At 41.9% G+C, this 12,678-nt stretch overlaps 1 protein-coding gene across 1 annotated transcript in view; it reads left to right on the top strand.

Moving 5' to 3' along the window:
- FAM47E (family with sequence similarity 47 member E) overlaps positions 1 to 8,174 on the top strand; it is a 28,859-nt gene extending 20,685 nt beyond the window's left edge. The window contains exons 6-8 of the mRNA XM_059922818.1: positions 3,944 to 4,099; positions 5,652 to 5,729; positions 7,994 to 8,174. Coding sequence (XP_059778801.1) covers positions 3,944 to 4,099; positions 5,652 to 5,729; positions 7,994 to 8,059 — 300 coding nt within the window. The 3' untranslated portion in view covers positions 8,060 to 8,174. The remainder of the gene's footprint in view (positions 1 to 3,943; positions 4,100 to 5,651; positions 5,730 to 7,993) is intronic.
- The last annotated feature ends 4,504 nt before the right edge of the window (positions 8,175 to 12,678 follow it).

Here is a 12,678-nt window from a genome sequence, read left to right as displayed (position 1 = left end):
GTTGGGAGTGGGGAGATTATAGAGTTAGTTTCTCTGGAAGTGAAGATAATAATTTCCCTCTGTCTTTTACACATAATCTTTGATACTATATTTCCAATATTTTTGACATACTAACTTTGTCTTTTCATAATTGAACATGATCAGCTGACCTATTTTTACATTCATGATGTTTTCCATCTTTGACTCTGTTGCATAAAGTTTATGAAAACTATGTATTCCATCACTAATTCAGCACTTTAAATCTTCCATTCTCCTCTCATCTTTCTAAAGGGTAAAATGCAGAATGATGCTGGACAGGCAAATTATATCCATGTGGTTCAGGCACGTGGGGCCTGAACCACTGCTTGTTCTGAATCTGGGCTGAATGAAATTGCTCAATTCTCTGTATTTACAAATAATTGCACAAATGCTGCTTTATAAAGCATGGTGGTTATTGCCAAAATCGAACTTTTGGCTGGCCGATGGAGGATCGCTATGCAAAAGTTCAAATAGATTTCCACAGAGTATCATTTTCCTTCTGCCTGAAGGACTTCCTTTAATATGTCTAGTGTAGATCTGCTGGCAATGAATTCTTCCAGCTTTTCTATGTCTGAAGATATCCTTGTTCTTCCTTCATTTTTAAAGATATTTTTGTGGGTATAGAATTCTAGGTTCAAAGTTTTTTGTTTGTTTGTTTTTAGTCCTTTAAAAATGTTGCTCCACCGTCCTCTTGGCTGTGTTGTTTCTGATGAGAAATCTTATGTCATCCTTATCTTTGTTTTTCTGGACATGTTTTTTTCTTGGCTGCTTTTAATACTTTCTCTTTGTCACTGGTTTTGAGTAGTGTGATTATTATACACATTGGTGTATATGTCTTCATGTTTCTTGTGCCTGGAAAAGTTTGATCCTTTTGGGTCTTGCTTTTAAGAACTGTTGAGAAGGGTCAAAATAATGTTTAGTCTAGGGCTAACTCCCTACTACTGACGCAAGACCCTTCTGTGTATTCTACCCAGTATCCTGTGAATTTTTGAGTTTCCCAGGAGGGAAGAGGCCCTGGCCCTGTGTGCATGCAGGACACTGTTCTCTCTAATCCTTTTGGTTAGTTCTTTCCCAGACCTCAGGTGGTTTCCTCCCAAACATACGCAGATGGAGACCCTCTGCAAACTTCTGTAGTTCCCTCTCTGTGCAGCTCTTTCCTTTGTGTTACTCTGTGCTGCAAACTTTAGCTGCCTTGGTCTTCCTGGACTCTCAGTTCTGTCTTCTCAACTCAGAAAGTCCACTGGGTTCCTGCTGGGCTCCTCCTTCTGCTCTGTGGCCTGGGAACTCTCTGAAGACAGTGAACTGGGGCATTTGGGGGGCTTATATTTACTTTTTGCCTCTCAGGGATCACTGTCCTTTGCTATTTGATGTCAAGTGTCTTATAAACATATATATATATATTTATATATATCTATATTTCGTTTTTTGGTTGTTGCAGGTGGAAGGGTAAATCTGGTCCCTATTCCAGGGATGGAATCTCCATCTTTATTTTCTTATTCCACATACTCTCAGGCCTGTTATCCTCTGCTCTTTGATGTTCTTTAAAACTCTGAGCTTTTCGACTACCTTACCTTTGCTCACAGTATTCTCTCTGCCTGATGTGCCCCTCTTCTCATGTCTACACTCTTACATCTTCCTTTAGACACAGGTCAGATGCCAATTTTTCCGTGGAGTTTTCTCCAGGTCCTTTGGTTGACATTAATTTATTCTTACTTCTAATCTCTCACAGCAATTTGTGCCTCTATTGTAGCATATTTCTCTTTGCCCTATATATTCTTTCATCCATTTACTTATACATTAATTCAACAAACACTTCTGAGCATCTGTTACTATGTGCCAAAAAGTGCTGGGAGCAAATGAAGGACTGTTTCCTGCATTTAAGGAGCTTACGGTCTAGTGAGGTCAATGGATAAATGACTAACTATAATGAAATGATGTCATGGTTCATCCGGGTTGTAGGAAGAAGTAACCAGTTCCACCATGCATGGGCTGAGGTTGGTACAGTTAAGACTTCACAGACGAAATTATGTTTATACTGAATCTTGAAAGATCACCAGGTACCCAGCAACCTAACGTATTCCAGAGCTCAAGTTCTTTAGTGGAGCAGTATGTAGATTGCGTTCCTCTCCCTTCCTTTCTTTTCTCCTCTCTTTCCTCTCTTACCCTCCTTCCTTTAATTCAGTGGTTCTCAGCCAGGGCGATTTAGTCCCCCTTCCCACCCCCGCACCCCACCAGGGATATTTGGCCACGTTGGAGATGACATTTTTGGTTGTCACAATTTGGAGATGCTACTGGCATCTAGTGGGTGGAGACCAGGAATGCTGCTTAACGTCTTACAATGCACAGGACAGCACCTCCGCCCCCCACCTCCAACAAAGAATTATCCAGCTCAAAATGTCAATAACGCTGAAGTTAAGAAATCTTAGGCACCTGTTGTGTCCTAAGTATTGTTCTAGATGCCAGGGGGATGTAGCAGGGAACAAGCTCAGAAGCGTACATTTTAGAAGGTGAGAGGTGAGACAACAATCAGAAAAATACACAGCATATCAAGTGGCGATAAGTGCTGTTCAGAAAAATGAGGCAGGGAATGAAGGCAAGCAGTGTTGTGAGGGGTTACCGTTTTTGAATTGGGTGGTCAGGGAAGATACAACTGAAAAGATGACCTGAAATAGGTAAGAGAGTGAGCCATGTGGGTGTCTTGGGGAAGAGCATTATGGAGAGGGAACAGTGAGTGCAAAGGCCCTGAGGCAGCAGTGTGATAGGTGCTCTAGAAATAGCAAGGAGGTCAGTCTGCTTGGAATGGAGGGATCATAATGCTGAATCCAGCTCTGAGAAGGGATTTCCCTCCCCTCTGCTCTGTCCCATCATCTCTGCTTCAGGCAGGTGTTTCTGACTTGACTCTAGAATGGCCACACGTTCCACCTCATAGTTTAGATATGAGTGAGAAGAGGGAGGAGCAGGGTCTTTGTGTTTCATGTTTCTTTGTCCTACACAAGCGTCAGACCTCCTTTCATGATGAGACAATGAGCGGGTACTGCATCACAGCATCAGGCTGTGAACCAACAGATGCACTTCTGAGGAATGGGAGAAAGAAAGGAAAGACATCTCTTCCTCCCCCTCTTTCTCTCTTCCAATTAAAGAGGCAAGAGGAACTTCCCTGGCGGTCCAGTGGTTGAGACTCCACGCTCCCAATGCAGGGGGCCCGGGTTCAATCCCTGGTCAGGGAACTAGATCCCGTATGCTGCAACTAAGAGTTTGCATGCTGCAACTAAAAAGATCCCGCATGCCACAACTGCAGATCCCACACACAGCGGCAACTCAGACGTGGTGCAGCCAAATAAATAAATACATAAATATTTTTTAAAACTTAAAAAAATAAAGAGGCAAGAGACTGGTGTTGAATAGCATTTGGATCAAAAGTAGTGTACCATTTACAAAGCTGAGTATAGAGCTGGGCTCAGAGAGAGGCTGATAACTTATTATTTTGGTTGACTGAGTATTGTTGAAGGTCATTACCCTTCACTGAAATATGTGATTCTTACATGAGTTCTAGCTGCTTTACATAATTCTCTCCTTTAGTCTTCCCAACAACCCTATGGGGTAGATACTATTATCTCTATTTTACAAATGAAGAATTTAACTAACTTGTCCATGGACTCATAGCTACTAAGTGGGAAAGGCTGGATTTGAGCCCAGGTTTGTCTAAATCCAAAAGCCATGCTTAACTACCACATTATTTTCTCAGTCATGAACTTTTCCTGTTACCTTTGTAAATCAAAGCACACTGAAACTTCATAAAATACTTTGGCAAGGAATAACCATAAATTAAAAATAAATGATACTGCTTTCATAAGCTAACTCTTAGGTTTATTGAAATGACAAACCAAACAAACTAATGAAATTGGGAATTATGTTATTTCTACAGAGTCCTTATAAACCAAAGTGGGTAAAGATGAGGTACGGAGCATGGTATCTGAACACCAAGTTGTGGAAAAAGCAAAGAGCCGATGAACCTTTGGTTGACCCCAAGGTCTTACGTAAAGCTCAAGATGAGAATGTTAAAAAGGAGCTATGGGAACAGGTATGTGTATATGCTGAGACTTGATCATCTGAGATGAAGGTTGTCAGTGCAAATGCCACTTCATACTGAAGTCAATTCACAAGATGTGGGTGCAATCGTGTGCTGCTAGGGGACACTATGATGACATGGCTGTCTTGCTGGAAACACATGACTTTTGACTATTCTTGATTGAGTTCATTTGGAAGGTGAAATGGTCTTAAAGAACTGAATTACAATGATATAAACTTCTACATCCCAAATTTTAAATTCCAATAAATAAAAAGAAAAACCAAATGAATGCATGAATACGCCTAAGATGTTGGGACTGGATCAAATCTTTTTTGATTATCATGCCCTTTGGAGTTAAGATCTAAAATTTGTGGATATATATTGAGTAGGAAAACACTCCCGTTTCTTCCTCTACCACTCTCAGTTCTGGTCAGCAAATGTGTCGGGGGTTTTTCCCCACACCAAGCAATTCTCTAATTCCCTGACACCAGCTGGATGTCCTACAATTTTACTCAATTCTGATATCACCTACCTGGAGAGAGCATCAGATCCCACAGGTTAAGGGCTCAGTCCCACAGAACTGCCCCCACTGCAAATGCCAGTCTCAAGTCCAGGTTGTCACCTGTGCTTCTGGCTGACTGGCTATAAATCAAAGGTTCACACGACGCCCTCCTTGAGTTTGATCATCTGCTAGAACAGCTCACAGAACTCAGGAAAACAGTTTACTTACAATCTAGTACGATTACCAGTTTATTATAAAGAGGTACAGGAGCAGCCAGATGGAGGAGATGCATAGGGTAAGGTATGTGGGGAGGGGTTTGGAGCTTCCTTGCCTTCTCCAGGTACCTTTACATGTTCACCGACCTGGAAGCTCTCCAAACCCCCTCCTTTGGGTTTGTATAGAGGCTTCATTACATTGGTGTAATTGATTACATCATTGGCCATTAGTGATTAATTCAACCTGCAGCTCCTCTCTCCTCCCTGGAGTTGGGGAGGTGGAGCTGAAAGTGCCAACCCTCTAATCACGTGGTTGGTTTCCCTGGCAACCAGCCCCCATCTAGTAGCTATCTAGGGGCTTTCCAAAAAACACTTCATTAAGATAAACTCCAATGTGGTTGAAAGGGGCTTGTTATGAATAAGGAAAGACTCTCACCATTGTGGCTCTCATCACTTAGGAAATTCCAAGGTTTTTAAGGCCTCTGTGCCAGGAATGGGAAGAAGACCAAATATCTGTTATTATAAATCACAGTATCACAATTATTAATCTCAAATAGATTAGATTCCGGACATCCTAGGTCAATAATGATCTAATTGATAAAATGTGTTGCTTATCCTTGATACAAGGGTAAGAAAAAGAACAGAGAAAGGAGAGAAAGTTGGATATCTTTTGAAAGCCTTTGTATTCATCAACTTCTGAACGTTATTTACACACATATTCCTAAATGAGAAGGAAGTCGTTTAAAATGACATACTTGATAAACGGCTAAGTGCTTTTAATTAGGACAAATATGAAATCAAGCTTCTGACAGCTGACCAGTTTTTTAAAGTGTGGACCCTCTTTTAGGAGGAGTTACTCGCAGACCTTCATGGAACAGTTGCCTTTAAGGATTTCGTTCTGAGCAGGGGCTACAGGATGCCGAGTGTGAGTAAAGGGTTGGAAAGACCTCGGAAAGACCTGCTGAGGGGCTCACAGTTGTTGATGGGAAGGGGTCAGCACCCTGACAAAATCAAAATACTTCTTCTACAGGGACACACCAGGACTCAGCCCTGGGAGAAGGGGTGTGCTTTCCCCAGACAGAGGCCCACAGATGGGATTTGGCGTTCTGCTCTTTTCATTCTGCCTGTTTGGCTCCTGCTGTCAGAGGTGCTATCTCCCTGCTGACTCACCTTCCTTGGGTTTGGCCTTAACGGGGCCAAAGTGAAAGGGATCCACGTGCAGGGCGTGAGCCTGCGACTAAAACAATGAATTCTCCAGGAAGTGTCAAGTCTCCTTCACGTCTACTTCTAAGGAGCCGGGCTGGGGTCAGGACGAAGTGGAGCTGGGAGTCACAGGACTATTACTGTGCCATCTGCGGGGTACATGAGGACGCAGACTAGGGCAAAAGGTCACTTCCCAGGCAGCCCTGCAGCCTCTTCTGTCTTTTTCCCACTTTGTCTTTCCCTCTCCCTGAGCTTGTGCTGCTGGCGCCCCCGCCTCCCACGTGGAGGGTTCCCCCGGGAGGCCACAGATAACAGGAGTGGGGTGGGAGGCTGGCAGAGCGGACCGCTTAGCAGGAGGCCCTGCAGCCTGGAGATCTGTCCCCAGACCAGCCCTGCCACTGTGGCAGGAAGCCAGCTGGGCCTGGGGCCCAAGTCGTGGCTGATAAGTTCTGTGTTTGTCCAGCGTCCCCTGCGCTCACGGCCCATGGAGTCCTTAGGCGGACATGCAGCCAAGATGGTAGAAGTCCCTGGAACTAGGATACTGGATTTCTTTTTTTCCAAGAGCGATAGAACTAGCAACAGCTTACACTTACTGGCAAATAGATATATTGACCAATCTCAGATCCAGACTTGTTCAAAGTTAAATCAGGCCATGTGAAGGGAAAGTCGAGAGTATGATAATAGACTAATGGGCTAGAGATTCCATTATAGAACTAGGATGAAATCTCTCCAATAGCTTTGAGCATCAATAATGGGCCTACATATTTTATACTCTTAGATATAAGTATATATCTTATATATAAGATACTTAGATATAAGTAAGATATAGTTAATATACTTACACACATTTTTGTACTTATGTATTTATGTAACTGCCTCATCTGCATATATGGCCTACATAAGTATATTTTATATATTTATATGTATAATAGATAAAATATGCTTATATATTTTATATAACATAATTGTATATATGATTATATATTTATATAATACACACAAAATTATACTTAAGCATAAATATAATTATGTGATATATATGTGTATATACAGACACACACATACACACACACACACACACACACACATATATTCTTCTTGCCAAGGAGATATATGTATATACATATATATATCCCTATTTGCTCTTGACATTATAGTGACTCATAGTTTTTTCTTTAGTGGCAAAAGAAGATTTTTTATTCAGTTTGATTTGTCCCCTGTTGGTTTAATCCATTCCGTTGCTGAACATTTAGTTCAATTTTGGGCAGAAGGAAACATGCCTGACTCACTGGTTACTCTTTTAGCTGCATCAACTAAAGCGAGGTGATGCCCCTGGCTATGGCTGAGTCCCCTGAGAACACCTGTCACTCAAAACCCTGGAATATATTCTCCCTTTATTCTTACATCCTATATCCTCTATTTTATCAATAGGATTTCAACTAAAAGAGAGGGGGGAATCTATGATGGTAAATTATCTATCTATCTATATATAAAATCATTACTTATTTAAGTTTATATGTGAGCATTCATTCTTTTTACTCCCTTAAATGTCTATGTACACCTTGTATACATACATGTTTATGTACGTTACATGAGCATACATACTTATATACACATTACAGTATCTGCTGCTGGATTAACTGCTCTGTGCATCACCTACAGCTTCATTCCCTCGGCTACACAGAAGTCCCAGGCCTTTAATAGCAGAGATGAGCAGCACAAGGCTGTACTGAGCTGGGCTGGGCTGGACTTGGTCACAGAAAAAGCGTGAATTATATCTAGATATTTCTGATGGTGTGCAACTACCTTCCAAAGTCCACCATCTCGCATGGTTTAACCATCGACATCAGATTTTGGGTACTATCAGGATATACATCAGAGTGTGAGATTGTGAATTTGGGTATGGTAGTGGTTGTGACTAGACTGTACAATTTTCATTTGCCAATTTAAAGGAGTTTCCCTCATCTTTTTTTTTTTTTTTTTTAGTTCCTTGAGAAGATGTATATGAGGAAGGAATGTAAATGTGAGTGTAACAAGACTTCTGTAAAATAACTCAAGCATGGAAGAATCTTGGGAAGATGATTAGACAGATTTCATTTACTATATACTTGGCTATTTCTCTCTCTCTTTAAACATTAAACAAAATTTATGATGAATGTCCCACCATAGCTGTACAATTTTGACTTGGTAACATCCATAAAATTTATAACTAATACTTGCAAACATTTCAGAATAGTCTTCTGCTTCAGTTAATCAATATTTTATATATTTTATCAACCGTGAGATCAATTTCATATTTGGTATTCTAACATTTTGGTAGCATTGTCAATATTACATAGTTATATCAACTATTTGTAAAAATAAATAAAACCATAAAAAAGCAGAATTGCTCTATTTCATTTTCCCAGAGTATTATTTTCCCTGGTTTTGAGCGAATAGCTCCTTTACTCTTTCTTTACAATATAATTTTCTTTCATTTTGAATTAAGCTTACGGAGGGTTTTTTGGCATGTTAATCTTGATAATAAATGTGTACCTATAATATAAGGTCATGGGTCATAAAGTTTAATGGAAACTCAAGATGGCATATTTTTACATTAAATTTTTAAAAATTATTTTATTTAACATGTTAATGCTCATGTTAGGAAAATTAGAAAATATAGACTAACAAAAAGAACGTAGAAAATACAAATACTTCCTATAGAGTCAGCAGTAACCACTCTTTACTCATTGGAATGCATCCTTCCAGATCTTTCCCTCTGAAATACACTCTGGATAATTTAATCAAAAGAAATTTATTAAAAGGATATTGGATCCCAAAGTTTTATCAGTTATAGTATTTGTCTTCAAATACAGAATCTCTGGGTGATGGATGACCTTTCACCCTCTGGGTCTGTCATGATCCCACTTCAATAATCTGTAGGCTGTAAGTGAGTCTTTACTATACACTCTATGCATCTGGACACATTAGGGTGATGGAGTACATGACAGAAGCAATGAACCCATAGTGTCAGCCCATTGCTGTGAAATGAGTTTCAGTGTTGAGTGGGATACCATGGTGGTGAATAAGCATGCAGGAAGTGTAGGAATGTTGGCGTGGGCAGAAGTTTGTTAAGCAGGAAAGCAAATCCAATTGCAGAATAGGTTGCTATTCTAGTCAGGCCACTTTCCTCAGACTCCCTTGGTGTTTCAACTTGTCATACATGCCTGCGTGGTAGCCCATGGGAGCCCCAAAGCCTGTGAGCCCAGAGGAGGCATCCAGTTCTACCAGGCAAGCTGGGGCAGGATTCTGACATTCAAGTGCTGAGCCAAGATGGTGTTGGAGGTGGTCTGGAGAGAATTCATTTCTTTCCCTGGACACATTGTTCCTGGCTTTGTTACATTCAAGCCTAATTCATATCAGGGACTCAAGTTTGGTTTTAATTACTGGACAATTATTCCACAGAAGCAATAGCTAGGTCAGCGTTCGTGAGGGGAAATCCAAGTTGCTGAACCCACGTGGTGCCTGCATTTCTGCCTCCATGCCCACTTTGCTCATGAGATCACTGGGCAACATTGGAACTTCTGGAGAAAGAAGCGGGCTGGCATGCAGAGGATAGGTCAAACTTTTCACCTGATTATTGAGCGCTTCCTCTGCAGTGGAGGTCTTTTGGTGGGTATTCACAAAGAACCAAATACTCTCATACTCTGGATCCATTCTGAGCGATCCCCTGTATACCTCTTCTCCCAAATCTCTTTGTCACTATCCCTGCATTCTTGATCCTTCCAAGTCTCTGGCTACTAAGCTAAGCCATCAGCTGCTGACCATTAGTTGGTGACATGCACCTCAGCCCATTTCTCCTTTCAGACAAAGTGGTCAACAGGATGAAATGCTTACATTTCTGTCTACTGGAAAATTCCCCTTCTCGGCTATTCTTCAGGGCCACCCTTGAGTTGGGCTACAGTGCCGTGGCAGTCCACTTGTGGCTGCTGCCGTCATATAGTGGAGGTTGTCTGTTTTGTCACCTGGACTTAGAGAACGTCCCCAGGTCAGATGTGTAGGCTGAGGAAGATGGCAGTGTGGTAGGAGTGGGCACACCATGCAATTTGTTCTGTCTTCAATTCCTGCTCAAGCCCAGTCCTAAATAGAAAACTTTCACTCGATTACGAGAAGCAAAATAATTTGGTAATTACATGTGTGGACTTTGGAGCCGGAGGGCCTGGATTCAAACCAAGCTCTGCTACTTATTAGCTATATGACTATGGGGCAAGTGGCTTGTCCTCTCTCTGCTTCAGTTTTCTCATCTAAAGTAGGGATAGCAGCAATAATAACAGTACTATCTCCCAGAATTGTGGTGGGGATTAAAGGGAATGTTACCGGTAAAGTGCTTAGAACACAGCCTGGCACTGTGCACACACACTAAATGTTAGCCGACTTTATGGCTTAGTGGATCAGGTGACCTTGGGTGACGATGGGCACCAGTCGCTTGGTTACCTAAGGTCTCATGATCAGGCTACCGTATTAACTGGTGCCAAGCAACAAATGGAGACTGGTTTCTCTAAAGGTGAACGGTTACATGCCACAGAGCTCCTGGCTCAGCTGCAAAGCCCTGGGGGCCTGTGCTCTGATTCGCCTTTCTGGACATGCCAGAGCTCCATTCAGCAGCTCTCTGTGCCACAGGTGCTTCGAGCATGCTGGATTCATTGGATCAGAGGGCAGAGATTTCTGGACCAGCTGAAAGCCTTCTCTTGCTTCAGGCTGCCCTCAAAGCCGGCAACCTCTCAGATTACTAAAGAAATGAGCTGAAACAGCACATCTAAATCTGGCCTCCAAAATCCAAAGAGAAGTGCAAGTAGCACATCATTATGTATTATTTCCAACACCCAGATATAATAGATGTAAATAACCTCAAGAGCATAGATACTAACTAACAAAAAGGTGTTAAAAACCAGGAAGAGATGAGGTTTTGAGTTTTGTTACCTTTGGTTTTAATATAATTTATTTTAATTGTAAGTCTATTTAAGTCTTAATAATGACTGTGTTTACCAACCAACTTGCTAAATTCCTGAAAATTTAACAGTTGGCTTTTGTGAGCTAGGATAAACTGCCTCTAGCACATGGGTAGCATTCAAGGCAGTGAGGGATGTTAGGGGTGAAGAATAAAGAGAGTTGGCTACCCCAGCCTCCTGCCAGCCTATTTCCACAAAGGTCGTTACAGAGTCTTCGCGCAAAGTGGGAAAATCCTCACCACAGAGGGAGAAGGGAGAATTTCTCTGACAAGGAAGGCTGCAGCAGTTTGGGTCTGCCAGGGAGCAAATGGCAAGATGGCATTAGATGTTCGAGAGGTTTACTGGGGTGGGAGTAGCAGAACATACGGAGAGCCTTTAGATTCTGATGCACGTGTGATCCCTGTGGAAGGACAGAGGGAAGAAAAGAAGATTTGGTCTTGAACTGCAGCACAGTTCAAATGAAGGTTTGGCCGGGCCAATGGGGAGACCTCAAGTCAAGGTCGCCAAGAGGAGGAATCTCACATTTTGCTAAAATGGGCCTGCCTTGGCACTTCTGCACACTCTGTCATTGGCTGGGAGCAGCCCAAGGGAGTATGGCCTCAGTGAGAGGGCGAAAGGTCCAGAGGGGTAGCAGCTGGGTCCATCAGTCATTTGTGCTCCTTGCAACAGGAGATCTGAGCAGCATAGTTTCATAGGGTTGGGAGTTTAGGGAACTTGAAGCCATCTGAACTTTCCCATATGTTCACAGTTCAGCATTCAGGGTCTCGCTCTTTCCCAATCTATACTCTGTCTTCACCTATGAGATCTTACAAAGCAGTGAATTCAAATGATATTTTAATTCCGCAAATTAAAGGATCATTTTTTTTTTTTCTTTTTCTTTCTCAGTTCAATAGCTGCAAGACATGAGATTACTTTAGACAATCCCAAGGACTTCCTAATTTGGGAGGTTTGTGTTTGTTTAAAAAAAGGTCCACAAATTATTTGATACACCTGTCTTCAAAAGGCAGTGTCTAACCCCTTTTCCCTCGAATGTGGGCTGTACCTAGACTTGATTTTAAGGAACAGAATGTGGAAGAAGTGATGAGGTGTCATTCTGAAACTAAATCATGAAAGACATTGTGGCTTCCTCCGTGTTCTCACTGGAATCATCTGGGAGAGACTAGCTGCTGTGTTGTGAGGACACTCAAGCTGTCTATGGAAAGGCTCACATGGCAAGGAACTGAAGCCTTCTGCAAATAGCCATGTGAAAAGCCGTCTTGGAAGTGGATCCTTCAGCCCCCATTAAGCCTTCAGATGAGATTGCAACCACTGCTGACATCCTGACTGCAACCATATGAGAGATCCTGAGCCAGAACCCCTAAGAGAAGATGCTTCTGAATTCCTAACCCATAAAAATGACTCTAATGTTTGTTGTTTTAAACCATTAAATTTACTGATTATTTGTTATGCAGCAGTAGATAACTAATAGATTTTTGTGCCTGGAAGTGGGACGCTATAACAAGAATGTAAAATGTGAAAGGGAGCAGGATTGAGAAGTGGGTTGAAACTGGAAGAACTTTGAAGAAACTGTTGGCAGAAGTCTCATAGACTGTGAAGAGACTGTGGGTGAAGGCTTGCAGGAAAATGAGGTAAATGCAATTGGAAATCGGGAGAAGTGGTCTCCTTGTCATGTAGTAGCAGGAA

This window comes from Balaenoptera ricei, chromosome 5 (assembly GCF_028023285.1).
Source record: "Balaenoptera ricei isolate mBalRic1 chromosome 5, mBalRic1.hap2, whole genome shotgun sequence".
NCBI lineage: Eukaryota > Metazoa > Chordata > Mammalia > Artiodactyla > Balaenopteridae > Balaenoptera > Balaenoptera ricei.
This window is presented reverse-complemented; position numbering and strand designations above follow the sequence as displayed.